Raw genomic sequence first — 14,106 nt, forward strand, 5'->3', positions numbered from 1 at the left:
AACTTTGACGCACTCTTTCACGCCCTGATTTCATCTATCTACTAGGCTCTGTTGAAGATTGCCAATGTTGCTTCTCTGAAGTATGACCAAAGGTTGGACTTCGAGTCTTAAAATTTTTAAGGACAAACTTTTAAAAATGATTTGACCAATTCCACCACGTGTTGGATTGTCCATTTTTTGTTCACCTCGCATATGGTTCATGGCGATTGCTGCTGGTAACAGGCGGTAGACATCTGTTGAATAGAAACATGACTTCATGTTCATGTGATGATTATGTAACAGCTACACCAATGGCCAAGGCACGTCCAACGTGGGAGAGAGAACAGACGGCGGTGATCGGGCTGCCAAATTGCAAAACTTGCCCCAGTATTCGTTTTTTTGTGAATATCAAGTTTCAGTAAATATGGATTGCGGAGAGAATTACTTTCGAAAACGTACCAGCAAAGGGGTTCTGTTTTTCTCTTGGGTTGCAGATCCTCATAGAGAAAACGGCACGTGCTCTACTGTTTAGAAGACAGGTGTAAACACAAAATACCCTGAGACATCTCCGCGCCCCAGACCATAATGTTTACTTTCGAAGACGTATCACTACGGTGATAAAAACGTTTTTGGCCTAAAGTAATTTCTCCAAAACCATTTGTTTCACACTGTGTCTTCTATGAGTCCGCTGAGTTTGGGTTGATCAGTCCAAGTAAGGTCAAAAATGCTAATGTGACCGAGCTTTCCGAGGCTCGATGGTATCTGACGGACTTTCGTGTTGATTACTTGGCGAATATTAGGTTTTACGCGGGGACGGACGTCTACTGAGGCTAACTGACTATCCAGTAGCTATCACTGGGTAGTGCGATAAGGATGGAAGCACTTGCGCTTTGGATTTTTGGATTCAATCAAATCTACGCTCTGAAAATATAACATGCATTCAGGTAGTTTATTTAGCTTATCACAAAATGCTGGAGGAAGTACACTGCGTTTGCACTGATTCGAACAGTACCCAAAGCAAAATTTTTGCAGTGCTACTGATAAACCCAAAAGCGCACAAATATCTTCTAAGGTGGAGACATTTATTCAAGTATTTTAATAGGAATTCAATGCATTGCTGCGCTTATGTGAGGAAAGTGTCTAGAAATTAATCATTTTAAACAATGCACTTTCGTTATTGTAACCAAGATATTGACTTAAATCTAGTGACGATCCTGAGTAAACGATCATTTTGACTGCAAATGAATGATCTATTTACCATTTGTTATGATTTGGCCTCCATTGGCTTTGATGTAACAAGCCTAGCTGGATTGGCTAAACGCGTTACTCGCTCCCCAACTATGTGTAACGAAGCACCCAAATGAGTAACCACCTACGTCTTGTATGTGTGTGGCTGTGATGCAATTTACTTCGCTGCTTTTGTTAATATTATTACCTTCTATGAACATTCAGGATTTTGGTTAAAAAACAGTAACCAGTTCTACCTAAGGACATTTTTTATTTTTCTGCGTGGAGGACCGTTAATTTTTGTTGAACCTAATTGGCTTGATACAACGAGCTTGCCAGTCAGGATCCTTTGGCTTTCGTGTCCTGGGTACGGTCTACAAAACTGCTGAAACATTGTGGAATGTATTATTTTCACAAAGTTTTGTAAATTCTTCACTGCACAGTGCACATCCGTTTTTCAGCTGGTGATCACTGGTTTAGCCGAGTCTTCATGTAACATAATCAGCACCACGTTAAAAGCCCGAGGGTGCTATGAGAATGAATCTAAATTCTAGTATGCACACCAGCTGGAATGCACGACGATTCAGTGTTTTGCGATGACTCTTTTCGTTTGCCGGAGTAAAAAACGATGCCCTGGATCTAACCGCATAAGATCAGGAAAGTAGTTATGATGTCTGATTTTCCAGAAATATTTAAAAATATCAGGAGCGACAGAGATACCATGCGAAATGAGTATAAGAGTAACCATTACCTACTTATTTTGGAGCTGATTATAGAACCGTCCGTTGACTGCACAAAATAGGACACGCCTATTAGGCGTAGCGTTTGTGATAAACTCCAAAATATCAGTCCGATTTCCTATTCATGCGACCAACCGTACACTTTACGTCCCAATATGTTTACGATGAGGCCAATCTAAGAACTTGATGTTCGGAAAAATGACTCAGATTACGCTGCTCTAAGTCACATCACAAAATCACTCTGTTTAGTTATACAACAATCTCGGTTCTTTTGTGCTAAAATATGCTGCCAGTGAACTTAAGAAGGAAGTAATATCGGTACTGTTTTGGAATATTGGTAGCTCGGGTATATTGGTTGGTAATTGATCAGGTGGCTGTTGATCTGTTCACCGAGCTTGGCAATTGATTTGCAAACGTTTCGTCACCATTCGAGGAGACATCTTCAGGGCGCTGGAAGTAATATGTCTGTGACATGAGTTGTGAAATTTGGCAATACCATCCAGTCTAACCGAAGGTCGTTCTCGGTCATGACCTTGAAAATATCAAGCAAACGAGAAAGACTATCATATTGTGGACGGTCGAGCGGGAATTTTATCGTGAGAGAAACTGAGCAGAGGAGTTTTGGAGGACCATTACCGTGGTAATGGTCGTAAACAGGAAGAGCTTGTAAGTTCACTGGTCATTGAAGGGATGTACAGATAGGCTCACTAGATTTGGTCAACTAATGAAAGTCATAAAGAAATGAAATGAAATAAAAGCTAATCCGACTTATGGACCAGGAAGTTGTGGGACGCAAAGAATTGTTGAATAGTAAGGCTGATCGAAATCAAGCGAGAACTTACCACTGGTTATCTCGTTTGGATTTTAGTCAATTTTTTTCTTAATTGAACCACAATCTGTGCATGTATTTTACCATCAATTATATTGCGATGTTACATTATATTCTATTTTATAATCATATTCCGTCCGATGAATCAACACGAACGGCAAAATCCAACGCCCTTTTGTCTAGGTGCCACTTAATAAACTCTCACAGGGAACTAATTGGCTCATGAAGATAGTGTTTAATCTGTGTTTTCCTGACTGAACCAATGGATTCAAACCAATGGAGTCTAACCAATGGAGTCAAGTACCTGCCATGTATGAAAAAAAACAGTGCATGAGGCGAATCCACAGAATCTGTCATCTTGTTTCTGGAACCAAAGTTTGCTTAGCAATACTCTCTAGTATTATTCCCCATGGTGTGTCGACGATCTTGAAGCTTCCCAAGTTCCCAAATTGAGGATGCCAGCTGGTCTGAAAAATTGGGAATATAAATCAAGACAAAACTTCTTGAACGAAGTACTAATTTGTCTATTTAATTATTAGTTTTGTTGGTTCCAAGTCCCTTTGAATCTGTCTGCATCAAGAATGTTCATAGAGCAAAAATACAGAAGGTTTTCGAAGGCTTCCTTGCTTACTTTTCTCAAACTTGTGAGTTCTCGTACTTGAAACTGAATGCAAGTGGTTGTTGTGCCCATTACATATTAAAACTGCACACAATTGTCCTAACTCGCATTCATCGAATTTGGCGGTACAGGTTAAAACAGGTTTAACTGAGTGACCAAGCACACATGACTACTGATCGGGTGGCAGCCACAAAGAAACGGGGTATTCTGAATCTCCAAGAAGATTTCAGGAGGTTCGCTTAGTGAAGCTACTGTTTTTCTATTGACTCATTGCAAACCTTGTCGACACACCATGATTACTAAAGTTTTCTTTGCTGCGGTGTATATAACACGATGCAGTAAGGTCAGTGAACAGTAACCGCCTAATTGATTCCTCAGTTGCTGAAACATTGTTTCTGTTGACCTTGTTAAAGGAAAGATTGCACGACAAGGTTGCTATCCTTCTTGATGTTGCAAGTTTGTTGTTGTCGATCTTATAATTCAGACAGTGAGACCTCACCTAGGGTACTTCAGCAGTACCTAAACATGATGTCCAAACACAGTAGACCTGCTTGTGTAATATCTTCATAGAGTCCAACAAACAGTCGTGTATACAGCGTAGATTTTTACCGAGGTGTAGCGAGCACTTGTCAGTGACTTCATAAAGTGCGTTTTCATTGTTACTTGCTTCTTCAACCTATACGTGGTACAGGTTGCGTATTTTTAGCCTTTTTACTTAATCATTGTTGCCGCTAGTTTGCAAAGGAGATTCAGACTCTGCGAAAACCTGCGAAATTTACACACCCAATCACATCTCTGTGACAAGCTGACAGGCACAAATCCTACTGGTAGTAATATAGCATAGGAGTTTTTAGTTTCCGTGATGGCTTGATCATTTTGAACGAAATAGGTCATTATAGTTTAACGACGCTTCATGACACTCCTATTCGATGAAATGCTTTATTGACTCGGGGGCGGCAGATTTAGAGGCTTCCACTGATCACCTAGGTCTTTAGACTTCAGTTTAAACTGGTGATCATATACCCTCGGTAATAAATCTCCAAAAGCGGTCGGTTAGAACAGTGTGGAAATGGCCCTGTAAACCTCCAACCTTTTAAAGTTCGGTCGTTCCCGTCAGCATTCTGCACCCTGGCCGCCACTGAGACTTCGGCCAGTTGCAATGGACATAGAACTGTCATCTGCCTGTATGATGAACGGATTTTAGGAATACCATCTCCTTTTGAATAGTTTTTAACCCACATTATTTCAAACTCGCTTGAACTTAACAGACCACCTTGTTCTTGAGAGTCAGACAGAGGTCGTCAGCAAGGCTGTTATACTGGATCAAGAAACATGTGAGTTTGCTCTCACTTGCTACTCAAGACATTCAGAAAGTATGTGCACTGCCAATCCAGCCACATATATATTTACGCTGACTTGCCTGCTTCTTCGTCATCCTTGTCATTAACAACAGCACTCTGAAAGAATACTGGTGCTTCACTGCCGTAAAATCATGCTAACTTGTCTTCGATTCAATTCGTCAGCTATAAACCATGTGCCATAGGCACCTTGGTTCCAGCTGCTACAATTTCGATCACCGGAAAACGGAAAAGTGGAATATACAACCAAGTCGTACAAAGGAAGAAGAAAATGGAACAGCACGGGGGACCAGAGCTCGCCTGCCAAAAAATCCGAGGTGTCTTTATCTCTAAAATTCAGACGATCTGAATAAAAAGTGACAGCAAGAACGCCACTGGCTTCGGTTAGCCGCCATATCGTTCATTTTTGCATCCAAACGCACGAGGAAGGGATCACCAATCTTTAAACACCAATGCACCAACGGAACCCAAATGTCTTGTAAAACTTCCACTTCCGTCCACTATTCCAAATTCCATCCACCTCTAGGTTCCGCTACTTTGAATTAGGCACGAAAACAGCTCCATTTTGTGCAGCCGATAATTCGGCATGTATAACTCATGGTCGAGGCATATAAGTTTGCAGTGCTGGATGTATGCTTTAACCGAAAACCGTCCACCTCACTATTTCCTGATTAACTAGTTGCTAATTTGCTACAACTACAGTTCAGAGACCTAAAGATATCTCATACATGGCGGGCGGTATAGGGAAGTCTCGTGGCCGTACAACGTACAATACAGATCGCAATATTGTCTGGCAAACGAATCTTTAGAGACCCTGTGATACGTTTTATCATGCCACAACCAACGCAAGCTGGAAAACGCAATTTCGACCAGTAAGATTCATGTGTTCACTCCATCTGTCGTCAGGGCTGATGCAAATTCCGAGATACGTATGGTGTTCTACAACTTCCTGAGAAATTACTTGAATTTTAGAGGTTTGGTCAATGAGCGTACAACCCACAGCAGTAATATGGATAGGATGCTTATAGGAGTCATCGGGGTAGCTTTCGTCGATTCGTTTTATGGACTATTCTGGATGGTAAAGTGAAGCATAATATTGCACAACAAACGTATGATATTATTCTGTTGTGTCGTCAGCTCCTATCACCTCCCCCAAAAATGACGCTTCTATGAATGCTCTCTTGTTGGCTAAAAAGGCATATTGGAAATCAAGAGTGAGTTGAATGGAGTAAAGCTAGTCTGACGGCACTGGCTCAAACACTCCAGTCAACAGAAGCCATCAAGTTTATTGAGCATACGTCGTAAATAGTGTCTGACAGCGTGTGATGAAGAAATAACAAACTTAGATGTTGATCGCTTCCTGGATATATCATCGGTCGCAGGCTATTGTGCGGTTTGGTCTCGCATAAAAAGTCACCAAAGGGAGAAACCATATTCATTGGAAATATCATGAATCACGTTTCTTACTGGTGGCTCTAAAGGATCGTCCAAATCTGTCCCATTTGATTGTATCATCATCGTCATCCTAATACCCACAAAGTCTGTAAATTATTATTCGGATTGAACTGCAATTTCTAAAATTCATTTGCTGAGTTTGTGTTGTAGTAATAATCTATCCACACCGTGTGTGTCACGGATGAGATCGAATAGATGGTGTGCTGTGACATCCGTTTAGGTTGGTTAGTGGTGAAAAAACATAATGGCAATTGCATGGTCTACTATAAATCAGCGTTTCGATCACCGTGGGTGACCTGAGTAAAGTAGCTGGATTAAAAAGCTGGGCTAGAAAAAACTCCGCAACCCTGGTTGTGTTATTTCACCACTAATCTTAACAAACTGTACCGTATTAGTTTGAGAAGGAAAAAACATGAACTGAGCCACTAGATTATTTTTGATTAAGTAGGTCTTGGAAAGAATGAAGCAGAAAGAGGGATGCCAGAATCTGCGGAAGGTTCTGATTTATTGCTTGGGCTAGCTAACCTATGCTGTTAGTCTGTGTAGGATCTTTACGCCGGTCTTAACTGGTTTTTAGCAAGCTTATCAACGAAATCAATGGCAGCCTGACCTTTGCACAAATTTTGACCACGTGTCTGCTGGTAACCGAGAGACTCATAGACGAAACTTAACTTTGTAATACGTAATTTACGTGCTTCGCGGTATAGAAGTGATATTGTCTATATTGATATGTTTTACAAAATTGACGACTATAAAAGTGTATCATGTACTAAAGTGGTAACATCATATCATTCTGGAAAAATGCTTTTTGTCAGAATCAGTGACAAGCGTTTCCAGCCAATTGAAAACTGGATCTTATTTCACTGCAAGAGCCATGCACAGATTCCCATAGAACTCTCACATTTGTTCTACGAAAGGTGAACTCACCGTCCTTTAGGAGCGTCCGAAAGGTTTTCTTCCTTAAGGTAGCCTCTTTCAGGAGGATACAGTGAGGTCTCGCTTTTAAATAACGTTTTTTGATGCAAAATGAATCACACTACTACAAGTACAACACCAGTTTAGCGTCTGATGTTCTTTACTTTAAGCCCTCTAAATTTACTTTTTTCGTTATTTTGTTTGATCCCATGCTCGTTTCCATTTTCCCAAAGATGCTCACCCAGCTTCTGCGCTTCATCAATCCTTCAGTCAGCATAATGGTTTGTGGGCATATGAGTCGCGAAGAGCTGGATGCTTCGTCATTGGCTAACACGGTGAGGTTTCCTGGCAAACTGGTTTCTGGACACTTCCGTTGCCACATCCTGTAGGCGTTTGGAGATATTTACCAAGTTGATTAACATTAGGGCGCCACAAATGATCGACCACAGGCTACATCCAAAATAACAAGTGCATGAATTGTAATTACGCGGCATCTCTGTCCTTTAAACTGCGATATTCTGATGTGGCAGATGCTGCTGTGGAAATTTCCATAAGTGTTCATTGAAGTGGTTTGCGTGAATTCAGATAAACTTAGTTTTCAAGTTAGGGTGATGACGATGAAAACATCACTTGGATCCAGGCCAAATCGTTCGTGTAAGTTATTCTTCAGCTGAATATGCTTTACAGAGTCAGTTGCATAGTTCATTTGGAACAATGTCGAAGTACGTTCCTTGAGACGGCATTGCGTCCAGTATTGGCCTTATTATTGGCATCGTATCGATGGTTTGGATGGTGCCTCAGTGATGAATGGGAGGACCTTGGCAGAGGCCTCACTCAAAGTGGCCACGGCTGTCACATGATTTGCTGGACACTCCATCCAAACACCTGTATAAATTTGTTACTTGACGAGGTCAGTAAGTGCTACCTGCGCGTTCGGAAACTCGAAAAAAATTTATGACTTGATAACGACAATAATATCTCAAACGTTGGCTATTCGCCCATGGCGTGGAGTTTGCAACAGCAGCCCGCGTGCATAAATAAGAATTCGCAGTGAGACAGGCGAGGAAATAAACAGGCAAACCCGGTAGACGAATGCAGTACTTATTTGGATGAATTACTATTTTTAACCGAAATTTTCACCGAGGTTTGTCGCCACTCATTTTTGGATCATCCTATTCGACAGTCCAGTGTTTCATGTGAATGAAGATAGTCATGAAAATACTCGTGAAATTGGTGCGGTTCCTTCAGCATCTACTTTCGATTTGCGTTCCAGCTAATCAACGTCCTTGGATTGTGTATTGATACGGGATTTTCCAGTGCCTTTGATACCCTCTTTTCTCAGGTGAGTTTTTGCACGCTATTTGTGAGTAGGCTGTGCAGCTGCCTGTGTGCTACAATTGGGATTAAATTAAGAAGTATTATCAAAAACTGGGTGACCGTTTGGAATTATTCACTCAAGAACACTCAGGCTAGTCAGTAAGCTAAACAACTAACACATTACATGGACGCAGAGCTGTCTATTGGTATTCCTAATGCACTCATCCGTTCTAACCCGAACAAAGAGTTCTTCGCAGTGTGGTTTACACTTGTTGAAAGTCATTACTTTGATCATTACTTTAATCCAGGGCCAGATGGCTCAAGTAGTTAAATTGCGAATTTAATGACCGGAAGGTCCGTGGTTCAAACCCGACATCTGCCTCTCGACTTACCCTTTCTAGGTTTACAACCTGGCAGTATCCCGGCTCTCGTGCTTCCTTCGGGTTGTGTGGCCGGTAGGCACCGGGTGTTACAGGTGAACGATTCGAGATAATCCAGCGTGCACAGCCAAAAGTCATTCAGTGGATGACTGCGGGAAAGCTTAGCATATCTAGGATACATAAACACGTGACTCTCGTTTGAACAATCGCCCTCCTGTCCTTGCGCAAATATTCTGGTGAGTCCACCGTAATGAGGGGGAGGCGCTCAACTTGGGTTTCTCTCCTATTGGAACCAATTCGGCAACCCATATCAGAGGGCTTGAACTCCGCACATCCGCCATGTGAGACAAGCCTGCTTCTACTACTCCACCAGCACACGCTGGACTCATCCGAATTCTTACGCCCGAATAGGTGAACGTGTTCGTGCTTGAGTGATATGAGCGGAAAGCCCGGCCCTTCGAACGACCACCCAATAGCACACCTTGGTTGCGCCAACCGATTAGCCCACCACTCAGGGCTTGTCAGTCAGGACTTGCCATTCCAGTAGCGCCACATACGCGCTGGACACATCTTGTTTCAGGTGTTGGTGGTTGCGGGTTTTGTAGAATACATGCTCACATGACTCCCGTTTGAACAATCTTCCTCATCTGGCGCGATCACACCAAAGGGGTGGGGGTGTTGGTGCGGGTTTTGTAGAATACATGCTCACATGACTCCCGTTTGAACAATCTTCCTCATCTGGCGCGATCACACCAAAGGGGTGGGGTGGAGGTGAAAACAGTGCATTTGAGTTTCGCTCTTATTAGAGCTCGTCAGCAGTGCATATCCAATGGCCAATGGACACTTCAATGTCAGAAGTCTTCAGTGATTCATAAGCTTAAGTGCAAAAAGGTATTAGTAATCAACACAACCATTGCCATCATACAGTGACATTTATTCTCAGGAGCAAGGAAATGCCCCCTTGGGATGTGCATTTTTCCTTCCCTGTATGCTTCACTAAGACGAATAGGCTCTAAGCCCATTGTCATTGAAAAGACCGAAATACTTTAGCTGTGCAGTGGAAGTCCAAACTTTTTCGTTCCAATCGGAAACACAGCACACAACACTGATTTAGTTCTCCAGTAGGTCCGTTCAGAATTGGGTGTGTGCGGTACTTCAAAGCATTTGTACAAATTTCATTCATAAGCATTCCTTAATTAATTCTTAGCTGAAGAGGCACATTGTTCAAGAGCTATTAGGGAGGTTTCCTTCTGCTGAATAGTCCTGATTATCCCAAGCATTTCACAGTTCTCAAGGAGAACTTGACCGTTTCAAAGCCATAAGGATGACACCCCATATAAATATTAATTGAATAGCTGAGGTGATTGATCCTAGGAAACCAATGGGCTGCAGCTTTTGTCCTGATTTTTTAAGTGAAGTTGGTGCAACAGGATTTCAGTCCTCTTCTTAAGAACCCAGTAACTTATAGTAAAGTAATTGGTAAATTAATTGTAAATACCATATCAATAGGCCAAACCTCCGTCACCTGATAGCGTACGTGCGATTGGTTCTGATGTCCCTTCAAAATTGCTTTTGCCACATTCCCTCTCTTGATTGTCTTGATTGTTCGCTGTTTCCCTCACAGGCGTACGGTAGTCAAAACCGTCGTATGCTCGGCGTATTCTTGCAGAGAGGTGGGCGTTTCACTTAATAATATCAGTTTTCCAGCCATCTGCGTCATCCTGGTGATCTATTCAATCTTGGCCTGCATTCACTTGAACGTTGAACCTATCCTCCTTTTACTACGACAAGATCCCCTGATTTCTTCGTGAGTTTTGGCCTTTTTTCGGCTTTCATAATGTAAACATCTGATGTTCAAACATTAGGTTGTGGCGTTAACGGACTCCAAGTAATGATCAAGTGAACAAGATATCGAATATCATATTCTACTTCTTTGGAGTTCTTCATATAAATACAATCAAGTTGTCCCGCTTTCAAGACCGCCTTCAGAGGAGCCTCACATATTTTCAGTCTCCTGAGGCAGCCTTTAGGGAGTGGCCACATGAAATACAACCTACTTTATAAAGTTTACCATAGTAAACTATGTTGCACCCAATATAATATACTGCGCTATGATGCAACATAGTATGATATAACATAACAGAATGCAATATAATAGATCACTCCCAATAAAAGTGTTTTGTCCATTTAAATACACATAAATCAAGATGTGTGGAAATGTTAGTTTTCCTACTAAAACTTGGTCATTAACAATGCGATTTTTAATCAGTGCTCTTCCTCCATCTTTCTAATACTCCACATCTCTTATTTTCCTAGTTATCGATCGGTATTAGTTATTTAATCATCAGAAGGGAAAGCTTCTCGAGCCGCACATCACTCTAGGAATAAGTACTATTCGATGCATCTATTGATGGACCGTTACAAAAACACCTAATGAGGATAACAACAATTTGACTGATGATTAACCGAATTCCAAGAAAACTGCCAGGCCAAGCAAATAAACATTCTATTTAAACATGCCAAAACACCTGTGACGCCACTGAATTCACCATTTTGAAGGTCTATCGAGATACGTGTTGAGCTACCTTCCATTGGAAATCGTCAACTTTACAATAAAAATTGACACGGTACGGCGAATATTCCTTAGATTGTATAATCTTTTAAGAATCCGTTTTAAACATCATATATCTCTCGAGAAATACACTCATTTGCAAATCAATTTGGTTTTCACGGGAGACTCAATTGAATCTCTCGTTATGATGTCCTCCAGCTGAATGTGCTGCACACAGGCCCCCTCATGATTCAGTCGGAAAATCAAATTGATTTGCAAATGACTGTATTTCTCGAAAACAGTGCAATTTGGGTTCAAGTAGATCATAAGGTTGACGGAAACTGAGGGACTGCGCCTACCTGATGAGTCCCAAGAATGGCGAAACCGGTCGTGGGCTGTCGAAGAGATTTCAGCAACCTTATGCGTAGTTTCCCTTATTAAAAGATCTTATATCTCTGTTTGCCTTGGCCATCTTGGGATATAGTGCAGTCCTTGGCAATCAGAATACAAGCTGTATGTCTGAACAACACGTGGACTCATTTTTAGGACCGCGTAAAAGGGTTAATCTATGCACATATATAATTGCATCTCATGTGATATGACCGAGGACTGAGAGAATAGACGGTTACTTGAACCTACCTGTATCTGCGTTCGGCCTCTATGGATCTCACATTTTGCCAGTACACCTCAGTCGTTGTCACCATTCTGTCACTGTTGATGCTCGACCATTATCGCTGTTTCATCATTAGTGAATTTGAAACTCGAATATTTTCGCCGCATACTTATCCAAATCACTGAACAAAATGACGGTGGCTTGAACCAGTGCACTCAGTGTAAACTGCTAGTAGTCGATAAGGTTACAGAACCACGCGACTAAGCTGATACGTAGTTTTTATCTGTATGCTAGATGAACAGCCAATTTGTGTATTAGTGGTTGTGTGAAATCAGGTGACTTGTGGCACATGTAAAACTAAAGTCTGGTCATTGCTGTAAAGCCGTGCGGATCCGAAAATTGACTAAAAATGTCAACAAGGTTTCGAAGATCTACAAATGCTCGCTGTGTGAATTACGGATTGATGTTCCAGGCATCGCTCGGCAAAGGGTCAGTATGGACTGGACCACTGAGAGATTAGTTAGCCAAAAAGGCACAGAAAAACACTGGGTTTTTTGGCTGTGTGATCTGTGAGCAAGCGGATCGCAGCCACATGGAACCATCACATATATCAATTTCGAATAGATATAGGATCGTAAATCACGCTAAGCTCACTAAGTAGGTAGGTCAAAGTGTTATTGCTCTTCCGTAGGTAGCTACACTGCTCCGCCGTTACATGAAAATTCCAAACAAGCTGTACTATTCAGAAATAACCCCCCTCACACTTCAGAATGTTTTCATTAGGAGCACCCTACTTACCAGATATAAGTATCTTCTAGTCCGAGAATAATACACTAATTATAAGGTTGTTAAAAACGCTGACAGCACAATGGCTTTCAACCTTCTTGGGGCACATCGGACAGGCGCAGTCCCCAAGGTTTCTTCGACTGCTTGATGTTCTGCTTGAAGCCAGAATGGGAGAAATTCTGACAGGAGACTCAAATGAATCCCTCGTTTGTGATGCTCTTCTGCAACTGAATATACTGCCGACTCATTGTAAGTTGGTGCGATATTCGAGATGTCACGATTGGATGTATTTGACGAGTATCTGATGGTCCTCCAAACTTTTTGGAAACATGGCATGCCACATGTTGAGCACAGTGGCACGGGGTGATAGGTAGTCGTGAACCCTACGTGTCAAATGACTGAGCAGCCTCCTCATCACTTCCTGGGTTGGTGACACTTCCACGTCCTTCTATGCAAACATCTGGGCTGTTTCCGATCTTAGGTGAATATCAATCGCGAATAAACAAATCGCGATTCTCCCTGCAGCACTTTCCGATGATGAAAAGCTCACTACTTGGTCTGCGATAAAACTGTTTAGGGTTTGGACTGGGCAAAACCTTCGCTGACACCCATCAACAAAAAATGACAGCGGAGTTCCTGAAGTTAAAAATAAATGTACACTTTAAATCATTTGTAATGAATAGCGTGAACAGTGTTCCAAATGCATGTTTGAAAAAAACAACGTTGATCTTGAATAAGCGAACCACCATCCTTATTCTGCTGGAGTAAGAGTCCAATATTCTCATGACATTAGACGATAATTAAAAGCCATAGAATGCTTGCTATTGTGCAGTGGTTCATCAGTTCTCAGGAAACAAGTGACACCAGTGCTCATACAGTGAAGAGATAATTACTTCAGCTGAATAAAGAAACTTTGAAATTTAGCTACATAACAATGGCAGAATGCAAAAGTGCAAACGATGGAACAGTAACTGACAATAAAGCACTGCATGTTTCTTTGCTTTCGTATAGCTACATTGCTTATGAAGCAGATATCTCTCAACTCCACCACCTAAACTGATCTGAGTGCAGTCGGTCTTGTTCCCGGTGGTCTGTGACACAGTTATAAAAGCAACAGTTATGGAGTATTTTAGTGTGGCACGGAAACATTATATATTTTGTTCTTTCATGCTGAAGAGCTTCATTTCTTTGTTGAACTACTTGGTTTCTTTTGTTACTTTTGTGAGTAATGCACGCAGAAACAGGGACATTCTGTTGATCTTCAAGGCCGTTAATTCCGAGGAAGTTGTATCGTATCCGGAATGTGATTTCTCATCAAATCCACAATTTAGCAGTAA

At 41.6% G+C, this 14,106-nt stretch overlaps 3 protein-coding genes across 3 annotated transcripts in view; 1 reads left to right on the forward strand and 2 right to left on the reverse strand.

Annotated features, from left to right (window-relative positions):
* T265_00830 (hypothetical protein) overlaps nt 1-8,957 on the reverse strand; it is a gene marked incomplete at both ends in the record, with an annotated part of 54,033 nt that extends 45,076 nt beyond the window's left edge. The window contains one exon of the mRNA XM_009164702.1: nt 8,832-8,957. Coding sequence (XP_009162966.1) covers nt 8,832-8,957 — 126 coding nt within the window. The remainder of the gene's footprint in view (nt 1-8,831) is intronic.
* Nucleotides 1-14,106, forward strand: part of T265_00831 (hypothetical protein) — a gene marked incomplete at both ends in the record, with an annotated part of 83,376 nt that overhangs the window by 39,867 nt on the left and 29,403 nt on the right. The window contains 4 exons of the mRNA XM_009164703.1: nt 7,356-7,457; nt 8,396-8,464; nt 9,870-9,940; nt 10,444-10,626. Coding sequence (XP_009162967.1) covers nt 7,356-7,457; nt 8,396-8,464; nt 9,870-9,940; nt 10,444-10,626 — 425 coding nt within the window. The remainder of the gene's footprint in view (nt 1-7,355; nt 7,458-8,395; nt 8,465-9,869; nt 9,941-10,443; nt 10,627-14,106) is intronic.
* Nucleotides 9,622-14,106, reverse strand: part of T265_00832 (hypothetical protein) — a gene marked incomplete at both ends in the record, with an annotated part of 138,616 nt that continues 134,131 nt past the window's right edge. The window contains one exon of the mRNA XM_009164704.1: nt 9,622-9,695. Coding sequence (XP_009162968.1) covers nt 9,622-9,695 — 74 coding nt within the window. The remainder of the gene's footprint in view (nt 9,696-14,106) is intronic.

The sequence above is a fragment of the Opisthorchis viverrini genome, assembly GCF_000715545.1.
Source record: "Opisthorchis viverrini unplaced genomic scaffold opera_v5_8, whole genome shotgun sequence".
In the NCBI taxonomy this organism is placed as follows: Eukaryota; Metazoa; Platyhelminthes; class Trematoda; order Opisthorchiida; family Opisthorchiidae; genus Opisthorchis; species Opisthorchis viverrini.